This window comes from Molossus molossus, unplaced genomic scaffold, assembly GCF_014108415.1.
Source record: "Molossus molossus isolate mMolMol1 unplaced genomic scaffold, mMolMol1.p scaffold_m16_p_2, whole genome shotgun sequence".
NCBI classification, from domain to species: Eukaryota; Metazoa; Chordata; class Mammalia; order Chiroptera; family Molossidae; genus Molossus; species Molossus molossus.
This window is the reverse complement of record NW_023425355.1, coordinates 106,127,238-106,140,186: the sequence shown is the minus strand read 5'-3', so window position 1 is coordinate 106,140,186 and position 12,949 is coordinate 106,127,238. Positions and strand designations below refer to the sequence as shown.

At 43.8% G+C, this 12,949-nt stretch overlaps 1 protein-coding gene across 12 annotated transcripts in view; it reads left to right on the top strand.

Annotated features, from left to right (window-relative positions):
* Positions 1–12,949, top strand: part of RBM10 (RNA binding motif protein 10) — a 30,323-nt gene that overhangs the window by 4,994 nt on the left and 12,380 nt on the right. For 7 of the 12 annotated variants that reach the window (XM_036270599.1, XM_036270603.1, XM_036270601.1 and 4 more), the window contains 2 exons: positions 10,091–10,274; positions 11,802–12,032. In XM_036270599.1, coding sequence (XP_036126492.1) covers positions 10,091–10,274; positions 11,802–12,032 — 415 coding nt within the window. Of the gene's footprint in view, positions 1–9,361; positions 9,511–10,090; positions 10,275–11,801; positions 12,033–12,949 lie in introns of all 12 variants that reach the window. The other 5 variants (XM_036270611.1, XM_036270609.1, XM_036270606.1 and 2 more) reach the window with 2 other exon arrangements.

Here is a 12,949-nt window from a genome sequence, read left to right as displayed (position 1 = left end):
CTTCTCCTTCTCTCTTCCCCTTCTTCTCTTCCCTCTCTCCTCTCTCCTCTCTCCCTTCCTGCCACATACAACATTTGCCCCTCGACAATTATTTGAGTTAGTGGCAGACATGACCCTTAAGTACTATAGCATGTATGTCCTAAGAACAAGGGCTTTTTCCTCCATAACCACAGCATACTTACAATTTCAGGAAATTTAACATTGATGCACTACTTTGTCCATATTCCAATGTATCAGTTGTCCCAGTGATACCCTTCATAGTTGTGTTTTCCCTAATCTAGGATCCAATCCAAGATCACACATTGCATTGAATTACTTTGAATTTTTAGTCTCCATTAATTGGGAACAATTGTTCAGTCTTTCCTTTTATGACCTTGATATGTTTCAAGAGTACAGGTCAGTAAAGTACAGCATAATGAATATAGTCAATAATATTGCGATAACTGTGTACTGGATATGGTGCCAGGTGGGTACTGGAAATGTCAGGGGAAACACGTTGTAAAGTATATGATTGTCTAATCACTATGCTATACATATGAAACCAATACAAAATAATATTGAAAGTAAACTGTAATTGAAAACATTTTAAAATAAATTAATTTAAAATGGTAAAAAGAATAATACAAATAATAAATTGAAAAAAAAGAGTACGGGTCATTTGCTTTGTAGATGTTTCTCAATTTTTTTTTTTTTAATGTGTACTACTCATGAATTTTTGGCAGAAAAATTATTTAAGCAATCTTATGTATGTTTTTTAATCATTTACATTTGGTTAGATACTTCATTTAGGATATTTGCGTCTGTGTCCATCAGTGAAGGGGTCCTATAATACCCTTTTCTGTTTACCTGGCATTGAAACAAAGTAGCCTCATGACATGAATTGGGCAATTTTTGCTATTTTTCTTTTTTAAAGAAACTTATATAAGAATTATCTGTCCCATGAAAGCTTGGTAAAACTCACCTTTAAAGGGGTCTGAGTTTTTCATTATCATTTTATCTACTTCTGCCAATGTTGACATTTTATGTTTTCTAGAAATATACTCATTTTGTGGAGGTCCTCGTATGTTATGTATGATTCAGTCCAGCTTCCAGAAATATATTATGAATAGGGTCTGCCTTTGAAAGGTTAATCAAAGTGCTCTGTGGCCAATGATAAGTATCTCTTACTATCTAAATCTGTTCTCTTCCTGAATTAAATATTTTAAAATTAATATATGGGTTTTTTTTTAAATTGATTTTAAAGAGAGAGAGAGAGAAATGGGGAGGGAGAGAGAAACATTGGGTCATCTGCCTCCTGCATATCCCTACTGGAGATCAAGCCCACAACCTGGGCATGTGCCCTGATCTGAATCGAACCTGCAACCTCTAGATGCATGGGACAGCGATCAACCAACTGAGCCACTCCAGCCAGGGCTGTTCCTTTCCTGAATTTAGATAGTAAGAGTTTAATACCCAAATTTACTTGGTTTAGATGCTGAATGTCAGAGTTAGGATTTCATCTGAACATTTACTCAGATCTATTCTGATGACTAGAGTTAAAATATTTAGGGATACCTGTAGTATGCAAATATGAAAAAAACATTGTTCATATCAAAAACATTAACAATACTTTTATCAGACACTTCATGTTGAGGCATCTATCAAGGAAACAATTTGGGTTCCAAGCTGAGCTTACAAGGACAGGGACCTCATTTTGTTCACAGGACTATCCCCAGCACCTAGAACAGTGCCTGACACATAGCAAATGTTATATTAATATTTGTTGAATGAGCCTGGCTGGTATGGCTCATTGGTTGAGCGTGGACCCATGCACCAGGAGGTCGCTGGTTTGATTCCCAGTCAGGGCACATCCCTAGGTTGTGGGCCAAACCCCAGTAGAAGGCATGCAGGAGGTGGCCGATCGATGTTCTCTCTCATTGATGTTTCTATCTCTCTCTCCCTCTCCCTTCTTCTCTAAAATCAATAAAAGAAAAAAAATTTTTTAAATGTATATGTTGAATGAATTAATGAATGAACAATTATGAAAAATTGGAAACCAACCAGAATGTCTGGAAACATTTTATTTTCCCCATTTGGTAATTATTTTTTAGCTTTTTTGTTTTTTTCAGTATTTTATTGTGAAATTTCAAGCATACAGCAAAGTTGAAAGAATTTTACAGTGAACTCCTCTATACCCATCCACTGGATTGTACCATTAACACTTTACTGTACTTGCTTTATCACAAGTTTATGGTATTTTTTACACTCTAGATATTTTTAAATTTTTATGAAGCCAGATTTATCAGTTTTCTTTTTCTTTTTTTTTAAAATCCTTACCCGAGGACATTTTTCCATTTTTTTTGTTTAGATAGAGTGGGAGGGGGAGAGAGAGAGAAACATCGACGTGAAAGGGACAGTGGTTGCCACCTGCACTACTCAACCAGGGCCGGGGACAAACTGCAACCGAGGTACGTGCCCTTAGCGGGAACTGAACCTGGGTCTCTCTGGACCGTAGGCCAACGCTCTAACCGCTGAGCCAAACCTGCCAGGGCAGTTTTCTTTTTTTATTTTATGATTTCTGGGTTTTATCTTGCTTTAGAAAATAATTTTTTTAAAATTTTTTTCTTTATTGCTTTTTAGAGAGAGAGGAAGGGGGAGAGAGACATCGATGAGAGAGAACATCGATTGGCTGCTTCCTGCATGCCCCCACTGGGGATTTGACCCACAACCTGGCATGTGCCCTGACCGGGAATTGAATTGGTGACTTCTTGGTGCATGGGTCGACGCTCAACCACTGAGCCACACTGACCAGGCTAGAAAACCTTTTCCCATTCTTAAGGTGCTCAATTATTTTCTTACGTTTTCTTTTTTTTTTTTTTTTTTATCCTCACCAGAGGACATTTTTGCATTTATTTTCAGATTGAGTGGGAGGGAGAGAGGGATCAAGAGAGAGAAAAACATTGATGTGAGAGAGACACATCAACTGGTTGCTACCCGCACGACCCCATCTGGGGTTGGGGACGAACCGCAACCGGAGGTACGTGACCTTAGCGCAGCAGTTCTCAATCTGTGGGTCACGACCCCTTTGGGGGTCGAATGACCCTTTCACAGGGGTCGCCTAAGACCATCAGAAAACATATATTTCTGATGGCGATTCATAACAGTAACAAAATTACAGTTATGAAGTAGCAACGAAAATAATTTTATGGTTGGGGGTCACCACAACATGAAGAACTGTATTGAAGGGTCACGGCATTAGGAAGGTGAGAACCACAGCCTTAGTGGGAACCGAACCCAGAACTCTCTGAACCATGGGCCTACACTCTAACCACTGAGCCAAACCAGCCAGGGCTGTTCTCTTTTTTTTTAATCCTCACCTGAGGATATTTTTCTATTTATCTTCAGATAGAGTGGGAGGGAAGGGGGGGTGGGGAGAGAGAGAGAGAGAGAGATAGATCAATGTGAGAGAAACATCAGTTGGTTGCTTCCCACATGATCCCTACCAGGGCTGGGGACCAAACTGCAACTGAGGTACATGCCCTTGATATATATCTTTCTAATATTTTTATGATTTCTATTCAAGGATTTAAATTTTTGAAGGATTTAAATTTTTGATCCATCTAGAATTTACTTGGTATAAGAAGTGAAGTAGATAAACAACTTTATTTTCTTAAAGGTCAAAAAAACCTTTTCTGTAAAGGACCACACAGTAAATGTTTTTGACATTGTAGGCCATATAGTCTTTGTCACAGCTATCCACCTGAAATCAGCCACAGACAATATGTAAATATTGTATAGCTATGTTAAAGAAAACTTTATTTAGGTAACAGGATTTGGCTCAGTGGCTATAGTTTGCCTATCCCTGGACCACTTTTCACAACTAGTATTTATTGACTAATCCATTTTCCCCCGTTCATTTGAAATGTAACCTTTGGCTTATTCTAAATTGCCGTGTGCGTGTTTGTACTATGGACTGTTTGGTTTCACTGATCTGTTCATTCGTGTTTCAATTTTCCCTCTTTATAATATGTTTTAATGCTTGATGGGGCACCTCTCCCCCTTCGTTAGTCTTTGTTTTAAACAGAATTTTTCTGACCCTTCTAAGTTGTTTCTTGGCCTTTGCTGTTATAAGCAGTGCTGCAGTGAATAATGTTTCTGTAAGTATGCAAGCACATATAAATTCCCAGAAGAACTGGTAGTCAGACTATATAGATTTTTAGTTTTGCCAGCTATTGCCAAATTCCCCTCCATAGGGACTGTTCTATTTTTACTCCTACCACCTATTCTCTGTACAGCCTTGTCAACAGATGTCAAACATTTGAACTTTTGCAGGTCTGTTCATTTAAAAAAGTTCTATCCCAAATCTTTCTTATAGAATTTCAAATAATATACGTAGATACTCCTTATTCTAGGAGGTAGAACTCCTCTTGAGTGTGGGCTGGTCTTGGTGACTTGTTTCTAAAGAATAGAGGGTAGAAAAGGAAAAAGAGAAACTTTGCAGCAGAGAAACCTGACAGATCCCCCCACAACCTGATGATCAAAGTCAACATCACCAATGGTAAGTCATGTTGATATCAAGTGAACCCTGATACAATGTGATCAGAAGGGCAGCTCATAGGTACTGTATTCTTCTCCCCAAAGCACCATAACCTCAAGTCTGATCACAAGAGCACATCATACAAACCCAAGTCGAGGTATATTCTACAAAATATCTAACCAGTACTCTTCAAAACTGTCAAGGTCATGCCCTGGCCAGTGTGCTAAGTGGTTAGAGCATTGGCCCGAGCACCAAAGGTTTGCTGGTTCAATTCCCAGTCAAGGGTACGTACCTGGGTTGCAGGTTCAATCCCTGACCCCAGTTGGGGCATGTTCAGGAGGCAACCAATCGATGTGTCTCTCACTTCTGTCTCTCTGTTTCTCTCTCTATCTCTTTTTCTCTTCCTCCTACCCTCCCTTTTACTCTCTCTAAAAAAAATCAATGGAAAAAATATCCTTGGTAGAGGATTAACAACAACAACAACAAAACTGTCAAGGTTATACAAAAACAAAAACAAAAACAAGGTAAGACCAAGACACTTTCACAGGCCGGAGGAAACTAAGGGGTCATGATGTCTAAATGCAATATAGTAGCATCGATTCCATCTTGGAACAGAAAGAGGATACTAGTGGGAATACTTGTGAAATCCTTTTATAGTGTATAGCTTAGTTAACTTTTTCGTTTTATACTATGGACCTTGGTTCTGTTAACGTTAGAGGAAACTGGGTGAAGGGTATACTAGAATTCTATTATCTTTGAACTTTTCTTTTTTTTTTTTATCCTCACCCGAGGATATTTTTTCCATTTTTTGTACAGATAGAGTGGGAGGGAGAGAGAGGAAGGGAGAGAGAGTGAGAAACATCGATGTGAAGGGACACATCGAGTGGCTGCCACCCGCACGACCAACCAGGGCTGGGGACAAACTGCAACCGAAGTACGTGCCCTTAGCAGGAACCGAACCCGGGTCTCTCCGGACTGCAGGCCGACGCTCTAACCACTGGACCAAACTGGCCAGGGCATCTTTGAACTTTTCTATAAGTCTAAAATTATTTCAAAATAAGTTAGACTTCGTCAAAGTTAGAGACTTTCATATATCAAAGGATACTATTCAAATGACTGAAAAAATTCCACATAAAGTGAGAACGTATTTGCAAATCACGTATCTGATAAGGGATTAACACCTAAGGAACACATATAACAGTAACAGGAAAAACCCAATTTAAAAATAGACAAAAGACTTGAATAGACATTTCTCTGAATATATACAAATGACCAATAAGCACATGAAAAGATGCAAAAATGACAAGTGTTGGTGAGGATGTGAAGAAATTGGAACCTTTGTGTGTTTCTGGTGGGAATGTAAAGTGGTACAGCTGCTGTGGGACATAGTTTAACAGTTTCTCAAAAAATTAAATATAGAATTATAAATATAAATATGTAATCCAGCAATTCCATTCTTGGGTATAAACCAAAAGAATTGAAAGCAGGGATTCAGACAGGTACTTGTACACCAGTGTTCATAGCAGCATTATTCACAATAACAAAAACAACCAGTAGGTGGAAACAACCCAGGTGTCCATTAACAGATGAATGGATAAAACAAATGTGGTATATACTAGCCCAGGCTGGTGTGGCTTGGTTGGTTGGATCATTGTCCCCTACACCAAAAGGTGGTGGGTTTGATTCCCAGTCAGGGCACATACCCAGGTTTTGGGTTCGATCCCTAATTGGGGTGCTTATGGGAGGGAGGCAACTGATCGATCTTTCTCTCCCTTTCTCTAAAATCAAGAAAAAGGTAAACATATCCTTGGATGGATTTTAAAAAAATTTTTAATGTGTATACCATACATACATACATATTCAGCTATAAGAAGGAATGAAATTCTGTTATATTCTACAACATGGATGAACCTTGAAAACATGCTAAGTGAAATAAGTCTGACACAAAGGGATATATATGATTCCACTTAAAAGAAGTACCTAGAACAGGCAAATTAATAGAGATAGAAACTAGAGTAGGGATTGTAGTGTGGGGAGTTACTGTTCAATGAGTACGGAGTTTCTGTTTGAAATGATAAAAAGGTTCTGGAAATAGTGGTGATGATTGCACAATGTTGTGAGTGTACTTTGTGCCGCTGAATTGAACACTTAAATGATTAAAATGGTAAAAATTTTGTTCTATATATTTTACAATAAAAATGGTTTAGAAAAATACACAAAATAAATTTTAAATGTTTTTTTTTTCCTTTATTGATTTTTAGAGAGAGAGGAAGGGAGAGGGAGAGAGAGAAACATCAGTGAGAGAGAATATCGATTGGCTGCCTCCTGTATGTCCCCCACTGGGGATTGGGCCCATAACCTGGGCATGTACCCTGACTAGAAATCGAACCAGTGACCTCTTGTTGCGTGGGTCAATGCTCAATCACTGAGCCACACTGGCTGGGCTAAATGTTTATTTTAAAATGGTCTATCCAGCCCTGGCCGGTTTGGCTCAGTGTTTAGAGTGATGGCCAGTGGACCAGAGGTCCTGGGTTCAGTTCCCGCTAAGGGCACGTACCTTGGTTGCAGATTGTCCCCGGCCCTGGTTGGGGTCGTGTGGGTTCATGTGGGTGGCAGCCACTCTATGTGTCTCTCTCACGTCGATATTTCTCTCTCTTCCTTCCTCTCTCCCTCCTGCTCTGAGGATAAATGCAAAAATGTCCTCAGGTGTGGATAAAAAAATAAAATAAAAATAAAATGGTCTATTCAGCCCTGACTGGTTTGGCTCAGCAATTAGAGCATCGGCTCGCAGACTGGAGGGTTGCGGGTTCAATTCTGGTCAAGGGCACATGCCTCGGTTGTTATTCGGTCCCCAGCCCTGGTCGGGGTCGTGCATGAGGCAACCAATCAATGTGTTTCTCTCACATGGATGTTTCTCTCACTCTCTCTGAAAATAAATGGAAAAATATCCTCAGGCGAGGATTTATAAAAATTAAAATAATAAAGTAAAAAAAAATGGTCTATCCAGTGTGGTTTTACTTTTCATATTTCATTATGACTGAGATAGAGCATCTTTTCAAATATAAATCATTTATATTTCTTTACTGTGAATTCTGTTCCTTTTTCCTTTTCTTATACTTTTCCCAGTTTATTGTTTGACTTGGCTTATGATGGTTTTTGTTTTTTCCAAGTAAATGTGTTTTATTTTCATGTAGTCAGATTTAATCCATCTTTTCTTCCATGGTTGTTGGATCTGTGTCATAGTTTTCCCCATTTCAAGATTATTAAGGAATTAATCCTGTTTTTTCTTCTACTTTTTTTTTTTATCCTCACCCAAGGACATTTTTCCATTTTTTGTTCAGATAGAGTGGGAGGTGGAGAGAGAGAGAGAGAAACATCAATGTGAAAGGGACACATCGAGTGGTGCCCCCAGTGGGAACCGAACCCTGGTCTCTCTGGACCGCAGGCTGACGCTCTAACCGCCAAGCCAAACCAGCCAGGGCTTTTTTAATATTTCATTTCTTTCATTTAAATCCTTGACCCATTTCAGCCCAGCTGGAGTGTCTCGGTTGGTCACTTGGTTGAGTGTCATCCTGTGCACCGAAACGTTTTGGGTTTTATCCCGTTGGAGCATGTACAGAAGGCAACCAATAGACGTTTCTCTTTCACATCAATGTTTCTCTCTTTCTCCCTTCCTCTCTCTAAGCGTGTCCTCAGGTGAGGATTAAAATCAAATCAATCATTGACCCATTTCAAGTATATCGTGGTTTATATGTGTGAAGTATAGTCATTCATAAGATCTTGCACATGTCTATGTAGTTAATTTTCTCAATGGAGTTATACTTGGGATCTTCCTATTTTCTAAGCAGTAGTTCTCTGAATACAGGCCAGGTATTTATTTCTGCATATTAATTTTGTACCCAGCATTCGTACTGCTTTGAAATCATTTTTTAGTTGATTCTCTTAGACTTTGCAGGCATATTCTATCATTGACAAATAATGGTGATTTTACTTTCTCTGTTCCAACTTTTAATCTCTTTTCTTCATTCCTTTGTTTAGTTGTTTTAGCTAGTATCTTAGAAGAATGTTAGTAATATTATTGATAATAGATATGCTCGTGTTGTTCCTGACCAGATTGGGCTCCTGCTAATAGTAGTCTGTGTGGTTTGTTTTTCCTTGTTTTAAGTAAACATGTATTTGTTGCTCTTAAAATACTTTTCCAATCATTTATTTTTTTTCTCACCTGAGGACATTTTCAATATTTTGTTCAGATAGGGTGGGGGGGGAGAGAGAGAGAGAAACATCGACATGAAAGGAACAAACTGCAACCAAGGTATGTGCCCTTAGTGGCAACTGAACCCAGGTCTCTCAGGACTGCAGGCCGACACTCTAACCGCTAAGCCAAACCGGCCAGGGCTCAATCATTATTTTATCCAAAAACATTATTGGGCACCTACTGAGTACGAGGCACTAAGCTAAGCTTTGGGGACTGGGGCAGTAAACCAAATGGGTGTGGTTCTTTAATTTCCCAGGACTCACAGTCAAGTAATTTTTTTTTCTTTTTTCTTTTTTTATCCTCATCCGAGGACATTTTTCTGTTTTTTGTTCAGATAGAGTGGGAGGGAGAGAGAGAGAGAAACATCGACCTGAAAGGGACACATCGAGTGGCTGCCTCTTGCATGACCCAACCAGGGCCGGGGACAAACTGCAACCGAGGTACGTGCCCTTAGTGGGAACTGAACCCAGGTCTCTCTGGACCGTAGGCCGATGCTCTAACCGCTGAGCCAAACTGGCCAGGGCACAGTCTAGTAATATTTAAGTTGAAGAAATATACATTAAATCAACTTTGTGATAATTACTTTACAGTTATTTCAATAGGAAAAGTTTTAATGCAACAGCTGCTGGTGCTAACAAGATGACTGAAACACAGGCAGGGCAGCACAATACCTGATGAGGCCGAGAGAGGTCGGCAGGGACCTTGGCCTGCAGGACCCTGCAGACTTTGTAGGACTTTGGTGAGCATTTTGGTGTTTTAGCCTGAGAATAAAAGGGAGCCACTGAAGGGAGCAATTCGATTGGGCTCAATTGGCTCAGCACTTGCTCACATTTGGGATATAGAGAATGAACTGGGCCTAGCTAGGGTGACTCAATGGATTGAGCGTTGTCCCATGGACTGAGAGGTCCTGGTTTGATTCCTGGTCAGGGCACATGCCCGGGTTTTGGGCTCCATCCCCAGTAGGGAGGGTGCAGGTGGCAGCCGATCCATGTTTCTCTTTCACATCAATATTTCTATCTCTTTCTCCCTTCCTCTCTCTAAAAAAAAGAAAGAGAATGAACTGGGGGAGTCATGGGTGGAGGTCAGGAGTCCACACCCTGTGAAGGAAGACAGCATGGACTGGTGAGGGAGGGAAGGAAAGAAGTGGATTGGATTTGTAAGAGGTGGGAGTCCACTCACCCCACAGGGTCAGGATATAGGGACCCCTGTCAGGGGTTGGGGCTGAGAGTCTAGAAAGAGTGATTGGATAGGGGTCAGCCTCACCTATTGCATGTTTCAGAAAGGACTGCCCTCTAATTCCTCCCATTTTTTTCTCCCAGAGGTGGTCGTGGGGACAGGACTGGCCGCTATGGAGCCACCGACCGTTCCCAAGACGATAGTGGGGAGAACCGCAGCCGGGACCATGATTACCGGGACATGGACTACCGCTCATACCCCCGCGAGTATGGCAGCCAGGAGGGCAAGCATGACTATGACGACTCATCTGAGGAGCAGAGTGCAGAGGTGAGGGCCCAGGGGGCCAGCCAGGCATGGTGACAGGGGGGTGAGGTGGGTGTGGCTCCTGCAGGGCCTGTGTCTGGCTGCAGGTAGCTTTCAGCTCCCGTGCCTTTGGACTGTGCTCAGTGGCTTTGCCTCACCTGGAGGGTCTGTCCCTACTCCCCTTCTGAGGGCTCCTCTCCCGAGTTGGGTCTCCCTGACTTCCATATGCTTGGCTCTGTACTTCTGAGGGCCCCTAGCCACCACCTCTCTCCCTTCTTCCCCAGCATTCAGTTTGGGTCCACAGTTCACTGCAAGCCCTGTGCTGCCTGCTCCCAGCCAAAATAGGGCTCCTGAAGAGCTTCTTATGTGGCACTCGGTATCTAGGGTTGGGAGGGCAACTGGGAAACTGATTATCGCCAAGCAAAGCAGCTCTGGGAGGCCAACCGTGGGCATTCCCAGTGGTAGCAGAGCCTCTAGACAGAGGGAAGGACCTCCTGAGGCCTCTCCTCTGCATTCCATGTTGGTAGTTAGTCCTAGTGTGAGGAGGAAGGCATGATGCTCACCATCAGGGAGCCCCCAGCTGAGGGGAAGAAGCAGTTTTGCCTTAGGGAAACCCCAGTTTCAGGGGGCAGTCAGGGCCCTGGTCTAAGCAAGCAGACAGCTCTCTTGTTCAGCAGGGTGGGAAGGGTACTCTTGCAGCCTCAGCCCTGGAAGGGTAGAGTGTTGGCTGCTGGCCTCCCTCTGGGGGTCCAATGCAGAGACTCCTATGATAAGGAGCCAAGCTTCCCCAGTGGCAGCTGGGTTGGGAAGAACAGGAGTAGAGCACTGAATTATCTGTCCCGCCCCCCCCCCCCAAAGGTGGGAGGGGTGCAGACTCAGGCCTGGCCTGCTTAGTCCTAGAAGAATGGGTTGGGCAAGACCCAAGAAGCCAATCAGCACACCCTATTGGGAGGGAGCCTGGTGATGATGGACTGGCCAGGCAGAGGATCAGGGACCAGGAGGCAGTGCTGTGGCCCTTGCACATTTGCTAGTCTCTGCTGGCTGGCTCTGACCAAGATCTTAAGCTATTCCTATACCCACAACTTGGTTGCAGGGGCCAGGGCCAGGCCCAGGCTGGGAATCACAAGTGATGTTTGGCCTTCTGTGGCATAAGGAACAATTGTGCACATACTAGCTGAGTTGGCTAGGGAGGAGGGGGGAGAAACAGAGGGCAGGGGTTCATGTGCCAACCTCAGACTATCTCTTCTCAAGGAGATTTAAGCAGTGTCTGGCCACCTCTCTGTGGGAGTTCCTCCCCAATACCAGCACTGCCACCGGCTTCTCCCCACTCCCCACCAAGGCAGCCCCAAAATCGTCCCAGGGAGAATTTCCAACCCCAGAAGAGTTGCAGCACAGGGCCTACCCACCCTGCCTCTGCCCCAAGTCTTTAGCCGGAGCCCGCCCACCCCTGGCTTTCAGAGCCTACCTGCCTCAGAGAGCCAGTGGCCAACCCCTAGGCCAACCCCAGACTGACTACCCGTCTGGTGTCTCTCATCTCATTCTGTTGGCCAGGATTCCTACGAGGCCTCCCCGGGCTCCGAGACTCAGCGTAGGCGGCGGCGGCGGCACAGGCACAGCCCCACCGGCCCGCCAGGCTTCCCCCGAGACGGCGACTATCGGGACCAGGACTATCGCACGGAGCAAGGGGAGGAGGAGGAGGATGAGGAGGAGGAGGAGGAGGAGGAGAAGGCCAGTAACATCGTCATGCTGAGGATGCTGCCACAGGCAGCCACTGAGGATGATGTACGTGCCCCCCATGGCCCCGGGCAAGTGGCAGAGCAGGAGGTCAGGCTGGGTTTCCTCCAGAGCCCTCAACTTCTCCCTCACCCCTACATCAGCACCTTTCATCCCTTCTTCCCACCGGCTCCTGTCTCCCAGCGCTGATTTGTCCTTTTGGCAGGCCTTGTCTCCTGGCCTGGAAGGGAGGAGCATAGTGTTGGATAGATTGGCTTCCTCAAGGGGCTGCCAGTAGTTGGTGTGGGAGGGAACAGAGTATTCTTCCTGCATATACCCCTGGTCTTTTGTCCATTCTGCATATGTTGATTGAGGGCCAGATGTTGGCCAGGCCAAATGCCAGGTATTGCTGGTGGCAGAGGTGATGCTGGTGGAGAAGGGTCCCCATGAGATTTTCTGAGGTTTTATTCTCACCCCTCCCCCTGCCCTCTTTTGTCATCTGCATCAAACCTCCTCACTGGCCTGGCCACAGAGTCTTGGGTTTTTCTTTGTGTGTGTGTTTTTTTTTTAAATCCTTACCAGAGGACGTGCTTAGAGAGCAGAAGGGAGTGAGAGAGAGAGAATGCTTAGAGAGAGAAAGGGAAAGAGAGATCAGTTGGTTGCCTTCCATACACACCCTGACTGGGGATCGAACCCACACTCTTTCTGTGCACAGGACAATGCTCAACCAGCTGAGCCACTGCGGCTGGGCAAGCCTTGGGTTTTTCTTTGACTTCCTTCCACTGCTGCTAACAGCCTCTGCACACTGTTTTCATTCGTGGTGTTCCCTTCCATCTTACTCCATTTTCTCTTGTTTCGTTCTATAGACTTCCCCTAAGGAGCCCCAGTAAAACCCCAAGAAGGCCACTGGAATAGCTTCCTTGATTCTCCTTCTCCCTGCCACCCCGCTTCCCTAAGAATTCTCTGCTCAGCTCTCCTGTGAAATC